Source organism: Eschrichtius robustus, chromosome 19 (assembly GCF_028021215.1).
Source record: "Eschrichtius robustus isolate mEscRob2 chromosome 19, mEscRob2.pri, whole genome shotgun sequence".
Lineage (NCBI taxonomy): Eukaryota > Metazoa > Chordata > Mammalia > Artiodactyla > Eschrichtiidae > Eschrichtius > Eschrichtius robustus.
Window position 1 is genome coordinate 58,974,745 of NC_090842.1, and position 20,975 is coordinate 58,995,719.

At 40.0% G+C, this 20,975-nt stretch overlaps 1 protein-coding gene across 1 annotated transcript; it reads left to right on the forward strand.

The window, feature by feature from the left end:
* The first annotated feature begins 1,000 nt into the window (after window positions 1-1,000).
* ZNF283 (zinc finger protein 283) lies at window positions 1,001-20,512 on the forward strand. Its single transcript, XM_068528114.1, has 5 exons — window positions 1,001-1,095; window positions 4,171-4,237; window positions 4,547-4,634; window positions 6,831-6,957; window positions 17,173-20,512. The coding sequence occupies exons 2-5, from the start codon at window positions 4,224-4,226 to the stop codon at window positions 18,873-18,875; spliced, it is 1,932 nt and encodes a 643-aa protein (XP_068384215.1). The 5' UTR covers window positions 1,001-1,095; window positions 4,171-4,223; the 3' UTR covers window positions 18,876-20,512.
* The last annotated feature ends 463 nt before the right edge of the window (window positions 20,513-20,975 follow it).

A 20,975-nucleotide genomic window follows, 5' to 3' on the forward strand; every position in this document is an offset into this window, starting at 1 on the left:
TTATAGGTAACGAAACTGGATTATTGTCACTCACTATCAAAACACACAGTCACAATTTCCAGGCACATATAGTGGTTGGTAGTCAGATAATCAAACTAACATGCCAAGCTAGATAACCCTGTACTGTTTTTCAATCCCAGCTGGACAGTGTTCCACTTTCACAATTACCATGGTATGCACACAAAAGAAAAGCCTATCAGAAAAAACATCTTACAAATATTGTCATCTTCGGTTACTGACATTAACAGAAATACACAAAGACACAGACCTCCTCAAGTCTCAGCCCTACGGAGACCTTCTCACAGGTCTCCATGGTCACAATATCCATTCACGACCACTTATTGTTGCTTCCCAACAGTAGCATATAACCTTTGATACAAACCGCCTTACACCTAAGGAAACAAAGATTCACATTTGCAGAAACTATCCCATGAAAATAAACAAGTCTACACAGGGTTCCAGACACCGAATCGGACCCACAAGCGCACCCAAAGCAAGGCACATTCATCTTTTCAACTGCCAGACCCTGCTCCAGTCTCTCGTGCCCAGGTCAGCTCGTGACCTCACTCAGGGTCATTCTCACGGACTTCACCCAGGATGCCCCCGCTCACTGAGGCCTAAGTCCCTGGTCACGCGCCCCTCCCTCTCCCCTCCTCCCCCCGCTCTGGACTCCAGAATGCGTTCCTCAGCCTTCGCTGAGAACTTCTTAATTCGCCCACAGCCATGCTAAAGACTACTGAGTCACTAGGCTCGACCAAGACTCGAACTACTCCTTCCAGCTAAGACCAGAGATTCGGGTGGGTTTTGGAAAAGGCGCCTCTGATAGGCGGAGCCGAGTTGCATGCTGGGAGCATTCTGAAGGTCCAGGTTCCCAGCTTCTGGGGATTCGCCTGCCGCGAACTACATTTCCCAGAAGTCTCAGGGCACAGGACCTCTCGGGGCAGGGCGAGATTGCCTGCGGAGAGCGCCTGGAAACGCCGGGCTCCGAGCCTCAGAGGATGTTCCGGCTCTTATTTCCCATGAGCCTCTGGGCCCAAACTAACCTCCGTTTCTGGGTCCCTTTCCAGTGTCTTCGAGATTTTTGGACTCTTCGCGGTGAGTTGGTCGCGTCCGAGGAAGTGGTCGGCGCCGGGTGAGGGTGGGAGGGCTCAGCGGACTTCGCCGGAGCCTTGTCGGAACCAGCAGTGCGTGTGTGTGGGGGTGACGCTGGGAGGCGCTCGAGGTGAGAAGGCCTGGGCAGCGGACAGGGCGAGTCGTCCGGAGCCTCAAGCCTGTGTGTGAACGAGAGGCTGAGAAGGATGGTGTGTGACAGACGGCGTGACAGGGCCGGGGTGTGTCTCCCTAACGGTGTGTGCGATTGGGAATGTGTGACGGGGTCATGAAGTGCGTGGCCTTGTTTGTAGGTGTGGTTTGCTTGGGCGGGATGCTCTAGTTTTCTTCTAGACTCTCTTAGGGGCTGCCAGAGTTAAGTGACCGCTAGAAAAGAATTCCAGGACGAAGCCCTAGAATGTACGTTTCCAGTAAGAAGGTACAGATCTAGTCTTGGGATGAAAATTTGACATCTGGACGTGTCCTCGTGACAGGCTCCTGGAAAGACACGATTGGGGAGGTCCCACAGGTAGGATTCCTAGAAAAGTCACCTCCTTGGGGGACCAGCCACCTGTTTCAGCTCCACTACAAACAGATCTCTGTCCCCAAGAATTGCTGTCAACTCAACTCCAGTTTCCCTTTGAATTCCGTTTGTGTATGTGTGGATGAAGGCAGATGTGGCCCTGGAGGGTGTTTTGTTTTGTTTTGTTTTTAGTTAGGTTTGTCTGTGTTCCAAGAGATACTGGTGTCTCGTGATTTCTCCCCACCCCCTCGTGCTGCCCCTAATGCCCACCCCCCCCCCCCAACCCTAGTTGCTGCTGGGTTTCTAAGAAGGACCCTGAGAAGGACAGAATTGCTGCATATTTAGAAATCAAGGTTCAGGTGAATTTGTGTTTCTTTTTTATTCATAGTTACTTTTGTTTTTAGATCATGACGCTATTTGCTTTCCTTGACCAGAAATATCTTGACTGTTTGTCAAGACACTTGACTAGTAGTGTCTATCTTGGGTCTTCCTTCTGGTAAATGACCCATCATGCTGGTGCCTGCCTCTTCCCAGAGGCCCCCTATTGTCCTTTTCCTCAGTCGGTAGCCATCTGTTCATATGGCAAATTGTTCAAATCCTCCAGTACATTTTCCCTTTCTAAGCAATTTTTTTTTTTGGGGGCCCTACCGCGTGGCACGCAGGATACTAGTTTGCCGACCAGGGGTGGAACCCGCCCCTCCCCCGTGCGGTGGAAGGGCGGAGTCTTAACACTGGACCGCCAGGGAAGTCCCTAAGCGTTCTGATGGTATAGAAGCACACCTCCTCCAGGAGGTGGGCTGGAGGTGGGATGTTAGGGCTTTATTTTAGACTATGATTACTTGAGGAGATTAGCATTTAGGTGGTATCGAATACAAATTAGTTTTTATCTGCTCCACAGTCATGGTTTTCAAAGCAAGGCAAGGTAGGAGGGGATTGGTTATTTCAGGTAGTAAATTACAATGTTGTGAGGCTTTCAGGGGTGGGAATGTGATTGAGCTTTGAGCATGGTGTTGCCGAGTCCAAGCTCAAACTGCTTGCCCCAGGACAGGCCGATAAATCGAGAGACGAGTTGTTGGGGCAAGGAATAGCGACTTTATTCAGAAAGCCAGCAGACGGAGAAGACGGTGGGCTCATGTCCCAAAGAAGCATCTGGCCTGAATTAGAATTCAGGCGTCTTTTATACTGAAAGGGGAGGGAGTGAAGCCAGACATTTCCTGGTTCCTGTCAGCCTCTGGAGGGGATGTGTTAATTTTTTCCTCCCTGTAGGCATTCATAGGTGGATCTGGTCAGGATGTTTCCTGTGAGCTAAACAAAGATATTTTAGCTTAATGCTCATTACCTGGGGGGTTTAGGCAGGGTTCCCAGAGATGGGCCATTATGTATAATTTAAGCTTATAGGCAACATCCCTTTAGTGATTAACTTGTAATAGAACATAAAGGTTCTTCCCTATTACAGTAGTGGTTTGCAGTTTGTACCCACAAGGGCAGAGACTTTCAGATAATATTTAGGTAGAAATCTGCAGCGTTGCTAAACATGAGTTATTTCAGGTCCAATTCTGTGCGGGTTGTGAGAGGTAGTACTGTGCTGTGGTTAAGAGTAAGGCTCTGGATCTAGAGCATCTGGATCCAGCTCTACCTGTTACTTGCTATGTGAGTGTAGATGAACGACTCAGGCTCTCTGTGCCATGTCTACAAAATTGGAACAAAGTAATACCTACCTAATGGAGTTATAATGATGTAAGTTGAGTTCATATGTGTAAAGCTCCATAGAACAGTGCCTGCCCCATGATACAGGCTTAGTAAATATTAAGATTTGCTGTTATGTGGTGATTCTGGATCATTCCACATCAACTTTTTATAGATCAAAATATGAAGAGAAATAAAATGATTGTGGTGGGTGCTTGCGAGTTTGAAAAAGTTACCAGGGGCTCAAATGGTCTCGAACAGGAAATCTTAACCTAAGGTCTTCTTATTCCATTTATAAGCAACCAGGTGATCACAGATCCCTTGAAATAGAGACAGAATTTTTGTAAATATTTGTAAATTAATTTTCTAAGTGGGCAGAGTGTCTCTAATTTCATGAGATTACTGAGTATGCGTGACCCCAAAAAGATCTAACTCCATTTGTCTGGAATAAAATTATAACAGCTTGGAAGGAGCTTTTACCAATGTAGCATCCAATGAAATGGAAACAGTTAAGTAAATGCAGTATACCATTTGATGGAATAATATGCACCTAATAAACATTATGTTTATAAAGAATCAAAAGAAGGGAAAATGTAAATGATAAAATATCAAGCAATAGTTATAGTTATGAACAAAAGTACTTAAGAATATTATGAGTTATATATGGATCCCATCCAATAAGAGAGAGTTTTGAAAGACATTTTTCAAAGATTGTATCCAAATGTTTTAAATTGACCATTCAGTGAAGAATTAGAGAGGTGTAGCCACACTTGTTAAGTATCTACTCTGTACCAAATATTGTTCTGTTTATATGCATATATTTCCTTGCTGTGACTTTGAAGGGGACTTAAATAATTCATGTTCATTCACAGGAGGATCTTGACAGTGCAAGTGTCTCGCTGTAGTGAGGAGCTACAGCTACAAGATGTTGAAGAGCTGGTAGGTGTCATTTGTTTCAGACCCACCGATTTTCAGTGTTGGGCCTGTTTGTTCAGTTTTCCTAATGACTGAATTCCCTGTCACTCAGTTTTTTACATTTGGAAATATCTTTATTTTTCTGATTATGGAGTTAATGCAGGTTTGTTGCAAAAAATTCAGCAATCCAGGGAATGTATAGAGAAGGAAGTTAAAATTATATCCTGTAGAGTTAATCATCCCTAATATTTTCATGTATTTTTATTCAGTTGCTTAAGGCAGGACAGGATCACTTAAGCACACCTGATCTAAAGCTGCTTTTTCCTTCTGCAGCTCTGGCTTTTCTGGACTCTGTGCTTCACCAGTAGAGGAACCCTATGGAGCATTAATTAGTTCCTGCAATTCTAGAACCATGACTGATGTAAGTTGGTATTTCTCGCTCCTTGAAGTGTTGTGATTTTTAGGTCACGTGAATCTTTTCCTGAATTAACCCTAAAGCTTTCTACTTAACAGAACCCCATCCCTGAACCTGCTTCTCAGTTCCTTCTGTTCCAGTAAAGGATGATGCCAAATAGCCCAGCGTCCTCCCTCTGTGCCTTTTCCAATCAGTGCCATCATATTCATTGAGCACATTACTCAACATCTCCTGCGGTTCAGTCTTCCATCAAGAGCAGTGAAGGGATGGAGTCCTTTAAGGCAAATATTTGAGTGTCTGTCAAAGAATTATGTAAAGAAATACGGAGAACAATCAGCTCGCTTTTATTTGTATAGAAGGAAAACCAACAGTAGATTGAGTTCATCTTTCAAAGGCACAAAGAGGATTCATAGAAGAAGGAAAGAGGAGAGAATGAAAGACTGCAGACATTTGGAAAGCAACAGTTTCCCTCTTTCAAGCTAAGATGCTGATTAGCTCATGTCCTATCTAGAAAAAGATGGCTGAAGTTCCCCCAATAGCTTTTCTTTTTCAGGCTAAGATACAGCTAGCAAAGAAGTCGGTCAGGATATTCTGCCCTTAGCCAGCTGGATGGCCACCCACAAGAACAGTTTCAGTAGTCTGTGTATTCTCTGGAAGAGCTTTGGTGTTTAACTGGGACGTATCCATGGCAGGCTGTCTTGGGTCTTGCCTTTTGTTACCACTTCCATCTTTGTTCGGCCAGGGCTGCCCCATTTCCCTTATCAGAATTTCTCATTCCCAAGACAGGTCTGCGATGTGATGAGTGAGTGATGAGGGTCCCTTTGGACCACACAGGAAAACATGGAACTTCTTCACAGACCTGAGTTTTCCAGAAAGACAAGATGGAATTTGGGATTTCTTCGTCTTAGCCTCAGTTTGTATGAGATCACATGCTTTGCAAGCTTTTAGGATTAGAGCGGGGAGTGAGTGGTTCTTTCCAGGGACTCCCTTATCAGTAAACACCGGTGTCAAAGTCTGTTTAGTTATTGACCAGGATGTGACATCTGTTTTGTGTCTGATATCCTCTATCAATATCCTCCAACTCAGGAACAAGGAATGTGTTAAGCAAGAGGTGGTTGATGTTACTATGTAAAAAGATGATCCAGATTCTTAAGTACTGGCTGATAATAGACTCCTAGAATTAAGAAAATCTTGGAAGTTTTGTTCAACCTAAATGTTTAATAGTTATTAATCTCATATATCCATATGATGAACTGAATTGCAGCTAATAAAAACATTATACATATTCGATTCATCATTATAAGAAAATATGCTGATGATATAATCTCAGCATGGTTCACTTGAGGCTTAATGATAATCCTTAATTTAATTGAAATCATTTTTCTAAAATAAGAGATTATATAGTACATTTGGAAAAAATGTTTTCATTTTTTTTGGTATTTCTTAAAGGGAAGAGATGGTGTAGCAGTTCACATTTATAAAGAATTTATGAGACTTCCCTGGTGACGCACTGGTTAAGAATCCGCCTGCCATGCAGGGGACATGGGTTCGGGCCCTGGTCCAGGAAGATCCCGCATGCTGCGGAGCAACTAAGCCCGTGTGCCACAACTACTGAGCCTGCACTCTAGAGCCCACGAGCCACAGGTGCTGAAGCCCGCGCGCCTAGAGCCCTTGCTCCGCAACAGGAGAAGTCACTGCAATGAGAAGCCCATGCACCACAACGAACAGTAGCCCCCACTTGCCACTACTAGAGAAAGCCCGCACAGCAACGAAGACCCAACGCAGCCATAAATAAATAAATAAATAAATAAGAATTTATGAAGCAGGCACTTAGCAGGTTGTATGTATGTATACACACCCGTAAACGCCCTCATCCCCTTCCCCCAACGCTATTTTTACTTAATAGGAGAGAAACATCATTTTATGCATTATCAGACAGGTCTGGATAGCTGAGTTACCTCACAGTATCCAGGAAGTTCTTTCTGCTGTAATAGGTTTTTTCTAGAACATGTAGACACTCTGCTTTAGTCATACTAATTTCTTTACTTTTCCCTACCCATACGTCTCATAGGCGTCCAGCCGACTTGATTGTTATATTTTCCTCTTCTTATAGTTTATGCTTCATACTCCTCTTTTTTCCTCTTGGAAATAGTTTCTAAATTTCTTTAATTTCACAAGTAATGTGTGGGTTTTTGGTTTTAGGGCTTGGTGACATTCAGGGATGTGGCCGTCGACTTCTCTCAGGAGGAGTGGGAATTCCTGGACCCTGCTCAGAGGGACTTGTACGTGGATGTGATGTTGGAGAACTATAGCAACTTGGTCTCACTGGGTAAGTTCATCTGCCTGAAATAGTTTAGAATCTCCTCTCTGGAACGTCAGCTTTCTGCACTAGGAATTACAGGGCTGTCTTTGAAGAAACCAGGTGAATTTCTCCTCTGTGTTCTCAAAGGAATGTTTTGGTATTTGTTGGCTTAGAAATGGGTTCATTGAGCACCTCGATCATCCCATCCCTCAGTGAGCTTCAACCTTCCTCTGGCCCTTCCTGTAATGGCCTCTCTTCTTTAATGACCAAGGAGCTGGATTTGCATTATGGAGTGTTTATTTCATAACCACTGTCAAAGAAACCAGATTTCATACTGTGTTTAGCTTCAACATTTCTATAGATGATCTGTGTCCTTGCTACTCAAAGTGTGGTTCTTTTGTATTAGGAACCATAGAAAGGCCAGAGCAGAGTTAGTGAAGGAGAGAATACCAAGAAGTGAGTCAGGGAGACAGGCAGGGCCCAGGTGACAGGCAGCATTGTTGGTTTTGGAGAAGAATGTGGAATGTTCTCTTAGTGGTTAGAAGCCATGATTTGCTTTATGTGGGGTTTTAATTTTTTTATTGTTAAGTATTACACAAATACCTATCATCAGCTTCTTCCGGGGCTTGTTAGAGGAACTTTTTTTTTTAAAATTAATTAATTAATTAATTTATTTTTGGCTGCATTGGGTCTTCGTTGCTATGTGTGGGCTTTCTCTACTTGCATCAAGAGGAGGCTACTCTTCGTTGCGGTGCGCGGGCTTCTCCTTGCAGTGGCTTCTCTTGTTGCGGAGCCTGGGCTCTAGGTGCGCGGGCTTCAGTAGTTGTGGCATGCGGGCTCAGTAGTTGAGGCTTGCGGGCTCTAGAGCGCAGGCTCAGTAGTTGTGGCGCACGGGCTTAGTTGCTCCGCAGCATGTGGGATCTTCCTGGACCAGAGATCGAACCCGTGTCCCCTGCACTGGCAGGCGGTTTCTTTTTTTTTTTTTCATATCTTTATTGGAGTATGATTGCTTTACAATGTTGCATTAGTTTCTGTTGTACAACAAAGTGAATCAGCTATAAGTATACATATCCCCTCCCTCTTGAGCCTCCCTCCCATCCTCCCTGTCCCACCCCTCTAGGTCGTCACAAAGCATGGAGCTGATCTCCCTGTGCTGTTCAGCAGCTTCCCACTAGCCATTCATTTTATATTTGGTAGTGTGTATATGTCAGTGCTACTCTCTCACTTCATCCCAGCCCCCACCCCCCTACCCCCCTCCCCCTTCCCCGGCCCCGTGTCCTCAAGTCTGTTCTCTAAGTCTGCGTCTTTATTCGGCAGGTGGATTCTTAACCACTGCACCACCAGGGAAGTCCCTGGGGCTTGTTAGAAATGCAGCTCGTCGAGTCCTACCCCAGAGCTGCAGAACAGAATCTACATTTACACAAGATCCCCAGGTGATTTTTATGCATACTAAAGAATCGCTGCCCTTTGTGTATTCTGACCCATGTATGGGGAGTACAGCTAGAAACAGGATCCTGACATACTCTGGCTTTCAGAAGAGCCTGTCCACTTTATGTAGCAGTGGATTGAATGAACAGAAATTCATACTAAGTGAATACGTTCCTTTACTTCCAACATATTTGAAGTTGAAAGTTACAATCTGTGAACTTTGCACTTTACAAAGTTAAATCCTACACTAAGTTAAATCCTAGAAATGTCTCACAAAACTTGTTTCCACTTAAGCAAAATAACAACAGTAACAATAATAATGGTAATAGTTAACATTGTGCTTACTATAAACCAGGCCCTGTTCTAAGCAGAGCAAATACATGAACTTATTTAACTTTCACAACATCCCCATGAGGTAGGTACTATTTTTAACCCTTTTTATAGATGAGATTACTGAGGCACATACAGTTTAAGTGCCCTCCCAAGGTCACACAGCTGGTGGGGATGCAGTGGCAACAATTGAACCTAGGAAGTCTGGCTCCAGAATCTGTGTTCTTAACCACTGTGTTCTGTTTGCTCTGAAGAGATAGAACCTGAATGAGTCTAAAACAAGATTATTTTCCTACTTATATGATCTCATGTTCTTCATTCCCACCATCCTTCTCTTCTCTGAAGTCTTCATCAATATTATTTTCACCTTTACTTTATTGCAAATTTAACCAAATGTTTTGCCCTTATAATTAAAAAAAACACACAACAAAACCCTTACACCATTTGGCATTTCTTTTCTTGCAAACAGACACTCCATTTCTAAGCCAGATATGATGACATTATTGGAGCAAGGAAAAGAGCCCTGGGTAGTTGAGGGGTGGGTAGGGTACAAGAAGTCGGATCCCAGGAAGGCAAAGGCAGGAGGGAACCATCAGTGCAGGAACAACCTCACAGGTCACAGAGGAGGAGAAGGGGGAACAGCTGGGATGGTGTTTGGAAACTCCTTATGAAGGACCAAGGCCTGTGGAATGAAGGCCCAACACCTGGGAGGAGATAGAGATCTCAGTTTGAGCTACAAAAGGAACTTCATCTTCATCTCATTTCCCAGGCTCCTTGTTTTTCTTCTTATAATTCCCTCCCATTTCAGTGAGGAAAGTGTTCTTTTTTGTTCCCAATGGAACCATTTTACTTACATGTTGGATGCAGCTGCTTTCCAACTCTTTTGCATTTGTGTGTGTATGTGAATGAATATACATACTCATTCATAAATTCTTCAAACGTTTGGAGTGCCTACTCCTAGCCAGGCATTGTACTGGGCACTATTAATACAATCAGGAACAAGATTGATAACTTGCTCATTCTCATGCACTTTATGTAGTTGAGGAGAAACATAAAATAAGTACACAGGTAGATAAATAGTATCATGTAATGAAACATGTTGTTCAGGAGAGGCAAACAGCATAAGAGAATAGAAAATGATGAGAATTGATAGGGCCAATTCAGATAAGATGGTCAGGGAAAGCTTTCTTGAATAGAGACATGAAACCTGGGATCAAGTTATATGAATACCTGGGGGAGGAATATATCAATCACAGTGAACGGCAAAGGCCCTAAGGTTGGTAAGGAACTTTATTGGAAGAACTCTAAGAAGGCCAGGGTAGAGTTAGTAAAGGAGCATGTGCTAAGAATTTGGGCCACAGAGATAGGCAAGGGCTAGATAGTATACAGTTTTGGGGTTTTTGTCTTAAGAATATATATATTTTTAGATTATATTCCATTATAGGTTATTACAAGATACTGAATATAGTTCCTTATGCTGTACAGTAAATCCTTGTTGTTTATTCTGTGTATAGTAGTTTGTATCTGTTAATCCGATACTCCTAATTTATCCACCCCCCCCCCTCACTTTCCCCTTTGGTAACCATAAGTTTGTTTTCTATGTCTGTGAGTCTGCTTCTGTTTTGTATATAGATGCATTTGCACTATTTCTTAGATTCCACGTATAAGTGATAACATATAATATTTGTCTTCCTCTGACTTACTTCACTTAGTATGATATTCTCTAGGTCCATCCATGTTGCTGCAAATGGCAATATTTCATTCTTTTTTATGGCTGAGTAATATTCCATTGTGTATATACACCACATCTTTTAAAACGAATTGTCTATTGATGGGCACTTGGGTTGTTTCCATGCCTTGGCTATTGTAAATAGTGCCACTATAAACACTGGGGTGCACGTATCTTTCTGAATTGGAGTTTTCATCTTTTTGGAATATATGCCCAGGAATGGGATTACTGGATCATATGGTAGCTCTATTTTTAGTTTTTTAAGAAACCTCCATACTGTTTTCCATAGTGAGTGCACCAATTTATATTCCTACCAACACTGTATGAGGGTTCCCTTTTCGCCACACCCTCTCCAGCATTTATTATTTGTAGACTTTTTGATGGTGGCCATTCTGACCGGTGTGAGGTGATACCTCATTGCAGTTTTGATTTGCATTTCTCTAGTACTTACCGATGTTGAGCATCCTTTCATGTGCCTGTTGGCCATCTGTATGTCTTCTTTGGAAAAATGTCTATTTAGGTCTTCTGCCTATTTTTTGATTGGGTTGTTTGTTTTTTTGATACTGATTTGTATGAGCTGTTTGTGTATTTTGGAAATTAACCCCTGTTGGTCGCATCATTTGCAAATATTTTCTCCCACTCTGTATGTTGTCTTTTCATTTTGTTGATGATTTCTTTTGTTATGCAAAAGCTTTTAAGTTTGATTAGGTCCCAGTTGTTTATTTTTGCTTTTATTTCTCTTGCCTTGGGAGACTGGTCTAAGAAAATACTTCCACGATTTATGTCCAAGAATGTTTTGCCTGTTTCTCTTCTAGGAGTTTTATGGTGTCATGTCTTAATATTTACGTCTTTAAACCATTTTGTATATGGTGTGAGGGAGTGTTCTGATTTCATTGATTTACATGTAGCTGTTCTGCTTTCCCAACACCACTTGTTGAAGAGACTGTCTTTTTTTCATTGTATGTCTTGCCTCCTTTGTCGTAGATTAATTGACCGTAGATGTATGGGTTTATTTCAGGGCTCTCTATTCTGTTGCATTGATCAATATGTCTGTTTTTGTGCTAATACCGTGCTGTTTTGATTATTGTAGCTTTGTAATATTGTCTGAAGTCTGGAAGAGTTATGCCTCCAGCTTTTTTTCCTCTCAGGATTACTTTTTCAATTCTGTGTCTTTTGTGGTTCTGTATAAATTTTAGGATTATTTGTTCTAGTTCTGTGAAAAATGAGACAAACAACAATGAAAACACAACCTTACAAATCCATGGGATGCACCAAAGCAGTTCTAAGAAGTTCACAGTGATAAAGGCCTTCCTCAAAATATAAGAAAAATTTCAAATAAACAACCTAACCCACCACCTAAAAGAATTAGAAAAAGAAGAACAAACAAAACCCAAAGTCAGCAGAAGGAAGGACATAATAAAGATCAGAGAAGAAATAAATAAAAAAGAGATCAAAACAACAATAGAAAAGGTCAAAACCAGGAGCTGGTTTTTTGAAAAGATAAACAAAATCGACAAACCTCTAGCCAGGCTCACCAAGAAGAAAAGAGATAGAACCCAAATAAACGAAATAAGAAATGAAAGAGGAGAAATAACAACCAATACCATGAAAATACAAAAAACCATAAGAGAATACTATGAACAGTTACATGCCAACAAATTGGACAACCTAGAAGAAATGGACAAGTTTCTAGAAACATACAGCCTGCCAAAACTGAATCAAGAAGAAACAGATAATTTGCCGAGACTGATCACTAGAAATGAAATAGGATCTGTAATTTAAAAAAACTCCATGCAAGCAAAAAGTCCAGGACTGGATGGCTTCTCTGGGGGATTATACCAAACATACAAAGAAGAACTTCTACCTATCCTTCTCAAACTGCTCCAAAAGATTGAAGAGGGAATGCTTCCAAATTCATTCTATAACGCCATCATCACCCTGATACCAAAACCAGACAAAGACACTACAAACAAAGAAGATTACAGGCCAATATCACTGCTGAATATAGATGCAAAAATTCTCAACGAAATATTAGCAAACTGAATCTAACAATACATAAAAATGATCAGTTGGATTCGTTCCAGGGTCACAAGGCTGGTTCAACACATGCAAATCAGTCACTGTGATACATACACCACATTAACAAAAGAAAAGAGAAAAACCACATGATTATCTGAATAGACACAGAAAAAGCATTTGATAAAATTCAACATCCATTCGTGATAAAAACTCTCACTAAAGTGGCTATAGAGGGAACATATCTCAACATAATAAAAGCCATTTACAACAAACCCACAGCCAACATATCAATAGTATTCAGTGGTGAAAAGCTGAAAGCCTTCTCACTAACTTCAGGAACAAGACAAGGGTGCCCACTCCCACCACTTCTATTCAACAAAGTATTGGAAGTCCTAGCCACAGAATTCAGACAAGAAAAAGAAATAAAAGGTATCCAAATTGGAAGGGAAGAGGTAAAATTGTCACTGTTTGCAAATGACATGATGCTCCATGTAAAGAACCATAAAGACTTCACACAAAAACTATCAGAACTAAAAAATAAATTCAGCAAGGTAGCAGGATGCAAGATTAGTATACAGAAATCTGTTGCATTTCTTTACACTAACAGTGAAATACCAGAAAGTAAAAAAAAAAAAAAAAAAAAATCCATTTAAAATCATGTCCAAAAAAAAGCACCTAGGAATAAACTTAACCAAGGAGGTGAAAGACCTATATGCTGAAAACTATAAAACATTGATAAAGGAAATTAAAAATGATTCAAAGAAATGGAAAGATATCCCATGTTCTTGGATTACAAGAATTAATATCATTAACATGACCATACTACCCAAAGCAATCTACAGATTTAGTGCATTCCCTATCAAAATACCCATTTCTTGTTACTTCTGAAGATTCCAGCCCTGTTATTTTGTACAGCGTTCTTCAGTTTGGGTTTGTCTGCTCTTTCCTCATGATTAGATTTGGATTATGCATCTTTGGCAGGAGTATCGCAGAACTGACGGTGTGTTCTCCTTGCATTCTGTCAGGTGGAGCAAATGATTTGCCATTACTGATGATGCTTACTTTGAGCAGGTGATTATGGTAGTGTCCACTGGCCTCCTCCCTGTAAAGTTAATCTTTTTTCCTTTAATGAGCCTTTTGTGAGGAGGAACTTTGAGGCTATTAAGTATTGTATTCCTCTTCAAACTTTCAACTTATTCATATGTTGGATTTCTAGTCCGTGGGTTGTAATCTGTTCTTCCCATTATTTATTTTGAAGCTGGTCCTGGATTTGACCAGTGGGAATTCTCTCAACAGTGGTTTCTGTGTCCTTTGGCAGGTCTCCATCACACTTAGAGCACCTCCTTATTTTCTGCCCAACACCATGTTCCAGGCTCATCTTGCACTTTCCCTGCTCCAGCCCTAAAGTCAGCCATTTCTTCAAGGTGCCCTGGTTCCTTTTAGTTGAGAATGCTATTTAGAAGCCAAAATCTGGGTACTAGATTTGCTCACTGCTGCTGGGGGATGGCTGTCCCTTGGCCCTCTCAGTGGACAGAGTAGGGAATATGTTTATATGCATAAATACGTATACATGCACACACATTTACATCTATAGATTGAAACCATGAGTTCATACAGATATCTCCAATTCCATTTCAACACTACAGGTTTCATTTCAGCTTATTCCCTTTCCATATTTCTAACTCCCTTTTCTGACAGTGAAAAACATGGGTTCCATTATCCTTAATGTATTTATTGTCAACCCTTGAACAACATGGGTTTGAACTATTCAGGTCCACTTATATGCAGATTATTTTTCAATAAATATACAGCTGACCCTTCATTTCCATGCGTTCTGCATCTGTGGAAAAGGAGGGACTTAGCATCCTTAGGTATCCGAGGTGGGTTCTGGAACCAATCCCCCAAGGATCCTGGGAGACAACTGTACTTATTTGATCAAACTCTCTATGTGTAACCAGTCTTCTATTATCACCACCACCACCACCACCACCACCTTGATCATGTGATTGCCTGTCCCATCCCACTTGGGCTGTGACAACCCATGCCAGGTCGCTCACACACAGACACTTGTCCTTACCCTGCTTGCATTCTGACTTCTGACATAGGACAACCCTTTTATACTGAAACCCTCCTCATGCTGGTTGACCTTTAGTACCCTGCTCTGGGGCTTCATTTTATTAAATCTTGACCCTTGAGGATGCATTTTTAGAATATTCTGTGTGATGAAATGGGAAGTCTCCATTAAGCTCTTTTGCTGTATACTAAGGTGCAGTGGTTGCCTTGAGGGAAACCACCTGTGCCGATGTTTGAATTGTGAGTTAAACTAGCTGCTTTTTTCATGGAACACAGTTTTGGTTTTGTTTGTGTTTTTTTTTTCCCTTGGAAGAATGAGACAAACTATGGTTCTTTAGGCTTGGGTATTTGGAAAACATTTTCTTGTAAATGAGCCTGTCCCTTTAAGAACAACTAAAAGTATTTGTTGCCAATGATAAAACTCAAACTTTTAAGTAAAAATTAGAATTGTGTGAAGCTTATATCTATTATTTTGAGCTTTACAGCTTCCCAATAAATAAAAAAATTTCTGGTGAGGTGATATTATTAATGTGATTTTTTGATATCGTGTAATGAAATATGTCAACATTTCAAAGATCTGCATAACTCAGTGAACTACTGTTTTTCAGATAACCAGTACATAGTACAAAATTATGCATGGATAAAAAATCATCCAAAGTGCAATGGATTTTAATGTAACATAGTATGAAAAGTTCACCAGTATGGTTGCATATTCCACATTGGAACTAATCTTTAAGAAACCACCACGTCTCGGGCTTCCCTGGTGGCGCAGTGGTTGGGAGTCTGCCTGCCAATGCAGGGCACACGGGTTCGAGCCCTGGTCTGGGAAGATCCCACATGCCGCGGAGCAACTGGGCCCGTGGGCCACAATTGCTGAGCCTGCGCGTTTGGAGCCTGTGCTCCGCAACAAGAGAGGCCGCGATAGTGAGAGGCCCGCACACCGCGATGAAGAGTGGCCCCCCCCGCTTGCCGCAGCTGGAGGAAGCCCTCGCACAGAAACGAAGACCCAACACAGCCCCCCCAAAAATAATAAATAAATTAATTAATTAAAAAAAAAAAAGAAACCACCACGTCTCAATTTTTACTGTAGTATCAAAGAATAACACCCACAATTACCTGAGCAGGTTCATAGACTATTCTGCTATTTTACAATTACACATCTGTGGGAGGCTGGATTTTCTTCATATCCTTCAACCAAAATAGCATTGCTACAGATTGAATGCAAAAGCAGATGTGAGAATCCAGTTGTCTTCTGTTAAACCAGATATTAAAGAGATTTGCAGAAGATTAAAACAATAACTCATTAATTTTTTTGTTTGGGAAAGTTTAATTATTTAATGTTGTTTGTTAACATTTAATGATTTATTGTCACTTTAAAATGAATTAATAAATCTTTAAATTTCTATTTTAATTTCTGATATGGTAAATGTCAAAAGATATAACCCACATAAACAAAACCTCTTTTGGGTCCTCAGTGCTTTTTTTTTTTTAAACATCTAAAAAGACGTTAAACCTGTACTCATTTACTGACACTGTTAAGCATTACACAGAAACATTCAAGTCCAAGTAATTATAATACAAGCCCAATTCAAATTTATTGAACTATTTGTTGATGCTAAGTTGTACAAAACTGTACTCCTTTTAGTTGACATTTGGTCATCTCAAAGTAGTTGTAATATTAGGTTAGTCAATTTAAATACTGTGGCTTCCTTTTGGATATACACACAGTCTTTACACCCAAATGTAAATGTATACAAAGCAATAAGACATTGTTCAATAAAATAGCAATAGTTAGTGCAGTTTAGTCCTGTGCAGTTTTATTCATGATTAAAATTACTTCCCACAATCACATCCACGGTACTCATCCACCATTTAATAGCTCAACCAAAATATTATACAATCACCAATAGGCAAAAGTACTAGATTTGTGTATTTTGTATTTCAAATATACTTATGCATGTGCAAGCAAGGGATTTACCAATATTTAAGAGTATAAGAGATACTGAGACCAGAAATTTTGAGAACTACTGCTCCAGGGTGTGGTTTTTACTTTCAATATATGTCCTTTGAGAGGCCTCAAATAAATGCTTGGGGGTGTTCACTGAGGTCTTTCCATTCAGGTTGGGTTGGCACTCCAGTGTACAACCTCTAGAATCTCTGAGAGTACCCCAGTCACATTGTGGAGAGGCACCTTGTGGATGCATAACGACATTTGGTTACAGATCCAAGGGAGAATCCCTGTAGAGATTCCCGGAACTTCTTTGCATGACTTCTTTCTCTGATAAATCTTGAACCACAAATTCCAGTCACCTTAACAGCCCTGAACTCAGATCCTAATATCCTTTGCCCAGTGACCTGACTAGTGGAAGGGCACATTTGGTTTAAGAGACCATTTACACAGGAAGATGAGGGACTTGTTAAAGTGATCTTTGTGGAATCCTCCAGAAAAAAACTGTCGTATCAGAACATTAATATCACAAGAACTGAAAAATCAAAGCTGAGTTTGTTGTTGGACAGGGGAGAGGCTTGTGCTTAGGAATTCAGTAAGTCTCCTGATTGAGTTCACTTATGGGTATTCTTTTCAATTTGTCTTTATTTCTACCATAAAGAGCTTTTTTTCTGGTAAAGGCAATAAAATGTGTGGTTTTCTTGTTTTCTTTCAGATTTGGAGTCAACATATGAGACCAAAAATACATTTGCAAAAAAGGACATTTTTGAAATAAATTTTCCCCAACAGGAGATAAAGGAAAGAAGTAAAACCCTTGGCTTTGAGGCATTCCTTTTCAAAAATAATTGGAAGTGTAAGAGAAGATTTGAGGGCCTCCAGGGACATCAAGAGGGATACTTCAGTCAAATGATAATCAGCTATGAAAAAGTGCCCACTTACAGAAAACATAAATCTCTTACTGCACATCAAAAAATTCATAATCAAGAGAAACCCTACGTTTGTAAGGAATGTGGGAAGGCTTGTAGTCATGGCTCAAAACTTGTTCAACATGAGAGAATTCATATGGCTGAGAAACATTTTGAATGTAAAGAATGTGGGAAAGACTTTTTAAGTGCCTATCAACTCACTGTGCATCAGAGATTTCATACTGGTGAGAAACCTTATGAATGTAAGGAATGTGGGAAGACCTTTAGCTGGGGATCAAGCCTTGTTAAACATGAGAGAATTCATACTGGCGAGAAGCCCTATGAATGTAAAGAATGTGGGAAGGCCTTCAGTCGTGGCTATCACCTTACTCAACATCAGAAAATTCATATTGGTGTGAAATCTTATGAATGTAAAGAATGTGGAAAGGCCTTTTTTTGGGGCTCAAGCCTTGCTAAACATGAGATAATTCATACAGGTGAGAAACCTTATAAATGTAAAGAATGTGGGAAGGCCTTCAGTCGTGGCTATCAACTTACTCAGCATCATAAAATCCACACTGGTAAGAAACCTTATGTATGTAAAATATGTGGAAAGGCTTTTTGTTGGGGCTATCAACTTACTCGACATCAGTTATTTCATACTGGCAAGAAACCCTATGAATGTAAGGAATGTGGGAAGACTTTTAATTGTGGCTCAAGTCTGGTTCAACATGAGAGAATCCATACTGGTGAGAAACCCTATGAATGTAAAGAATGTGGAAAGGCCTTTAGTCGAGGCTATCACCTTACTCAACATCAGAAAATCCATACTGGTGAGAAACCCTTTGAATGTAAAGAATGTGGGAAGGCGTTTAGTTGGGGTTCAAGCCTTGTTAAACATGAGAGAATCCATACTGGTGAGAAATCCTATGAATGTAAAGAATGTGGAAAAGCCTTTGGTAGTGGCTATCAACTTACTCGACATCAGATATTTCATACTGGCAAGAAACCCTATGAATGTAAGGAATGTGGGAAGACTTTTAATTGTGGCTCAAGTCTGGTTCAACATGAGAGAATCCATACTGGTGAGAAACCCTATGAATGTAAAGAATGTGGAAAGGCCTTTAGTCGTGGCTATCACCTTACTCAACATCAGAAAATCCATACTGGTGAGAAACCTTTTAAATGTAAGGAATGTGGGAAGGCCTTTAGTTGGGGTTCAAGCCTTGTTAAACATGAGAGAGTTCATACTGGTGAGAAATCCTATGAATGTAAAGACTGTGGGAAGGCCTTTGGTAGTGGCTATCAACTTCGTGTTCATCAGAGATTTCATACTGGCAAGAAACCTTATCAATGTAAGGAATTTGGAAAGACATTTACTTGTGGCTCAAGCCATGTTCAACATGAAAGAACTAATAATAGTGATAAACCCTACAAATATAAAGAATGTGGGGAAGCCTTTATATGGACAGCTTACTCAAATAAGACAGTTGATGCTGGTGAAACTTTATGATTGAAGAGATGTGAAAGAACATATTTTTGTGTGTGTACAGACAACTTACTTAACATGAGGAGAAGTCTTACTCTTGAGAAACCTTATGAATGTAGGGAATGTGCAAAAGCCTTACCTGTGTATGGACAATTCACTTGATACCAGAAAATTCATACTAGTGAGAAATGTTTTGAAAATGAGGAATATGAAAAGGCCTTTAGACTTCTGTATGATCTTATTGAACATCTATACAGATGTGAAGCCATTTAAATGTAGGGAATGTGTAAAGATCTTTATTTAATTCATGGTACAAAGTCTCATAAACATTGGAAAAATGCTCATTACTCTTTAAGGGAAGGATGTAAATTTAATTTGGTTCTTGCCCTGCATATCAGAGAATTCATACTGCTGTGAAATCCTGTGAATTTAAGGAATGTGGGAAGACTTGTAGACATGGTAAACATCTTAGAGTACATCAGGGAATTCATCCAAATGAGAAATCCTTTGAATTAGAATTGTAGGAAGGCTTTTAGACAAGTGCTACTCAAACTATTGGCCAGAGACTTTTTGCCAGTTCACAGAATTGTTACCTGTCAATCATGAGATAAATGCAGAAAGTGAGAGTGTCTGGAAACTTTGATAGCAATTTGATTTTGCCATAACATCATTATATTTTACAAAAGTATCAGTCGATGAATGATTGGAAATTAAAAACAAAAAGTTTGTCCTATCCTAGATAATTTGAGAGACAGCATTCACACTTTTTAAAACATGAGACAAGTCACAATGTGACTTAATTAGAAGAAGAAATCCCTCCCTTGTTACCTCCCTAATTAAAGTAGCAGAATATTCATTCCATAGGAAGATTTGGCTAATGTGGGAATCACAATTTCCTTCTGCCCATAAGAGCATAGAGAATTTATACCAGATATGTTGATTTAGGGAGTGAATAGAAGCTTTCCAACACTATTCAGTCTTTGTTAAACTTCAGCAAACTCTACCTAGAGAATAACCCTGTTAATATCACAAATGTAGGAAACACCTTATCCATGGCAGAAACCATACTTATTTTTATCACCATTCTACCTCCTTATTGTGGGATGTTGGGCAAACTGCTTATCCCCTCTGGGCATCATGTTTAAAATGCTGGTGATGGTAGCTCTGTAATAGTGCTGTTGTAGAGATTGGATGGATGTAGTATGGGTCAAATCCTTGGAAGAGTAGTATGTAGCCTGTGCTCAATACATACTATTGTTCTTATTGTCATCATCATAAATATTACTACTGGCGAAGTCTTAGGAGAGGAATGCCCATTTCGTATAATGAATTTAGAAAAGCTTCCCATAACCACTCATCCATTTGAATTTCAGGTGGTTCATTCTGGATAAAAGATCTAGTAAAATGTAAAGAATTTGAGAGGATTTTTATTCATAATTTATCCCTTAAGCTGCATCAAAAATTAAGACTAAAAAGAAACATTTTGGATTTAGTAAGTGTTAAGATGTTGGGATTATACCTGGAGAAGAATCAGAGAGAGATGTGAAGCAATTTGCTGTAATGAATCCCAACAGACAAGTAATAATTAAAGTTCTCCACTCACTTTTTGAGGTAAATTAGAAATTAAAGAGAACAAAAAGAAAACTGTCCATTTTGGAATTCTTTACCAAAACTTTATTATGATCATTTTTTAGACATTCAGAAAAATTTAAAGAACAGTATAATGAACATCCATCTACTCTCTACATAGAATCAAAAATTCTAAACATTTGGCCATTTTTGCTTTCTGAATATATATTCACACATGGCATTTGGTTGTCATGTCTCTAGATTTTAGTCTTGAACAGACTTTTTGAAGATTTCAGGAAAGCTATTTTATAGAATGCCATACATTCTAGATTTTGTTTGTTCTCTCATAGTGAAATTTAATTTGTACCTCTATCCTTCATATCTCTCATAAAATCAAGTTAGAGCTAGAGGATTAAATATTTTCCACCAGAACAATTCATAGGAGGTGACATGTACTTTTTATTGAAAGACATCATAAGCAATTAATATCCATTTTTCCCACTATCACCAGTGCTATGTTTGATCATTTGATTAAGATGGTGACTGCTGGACTTC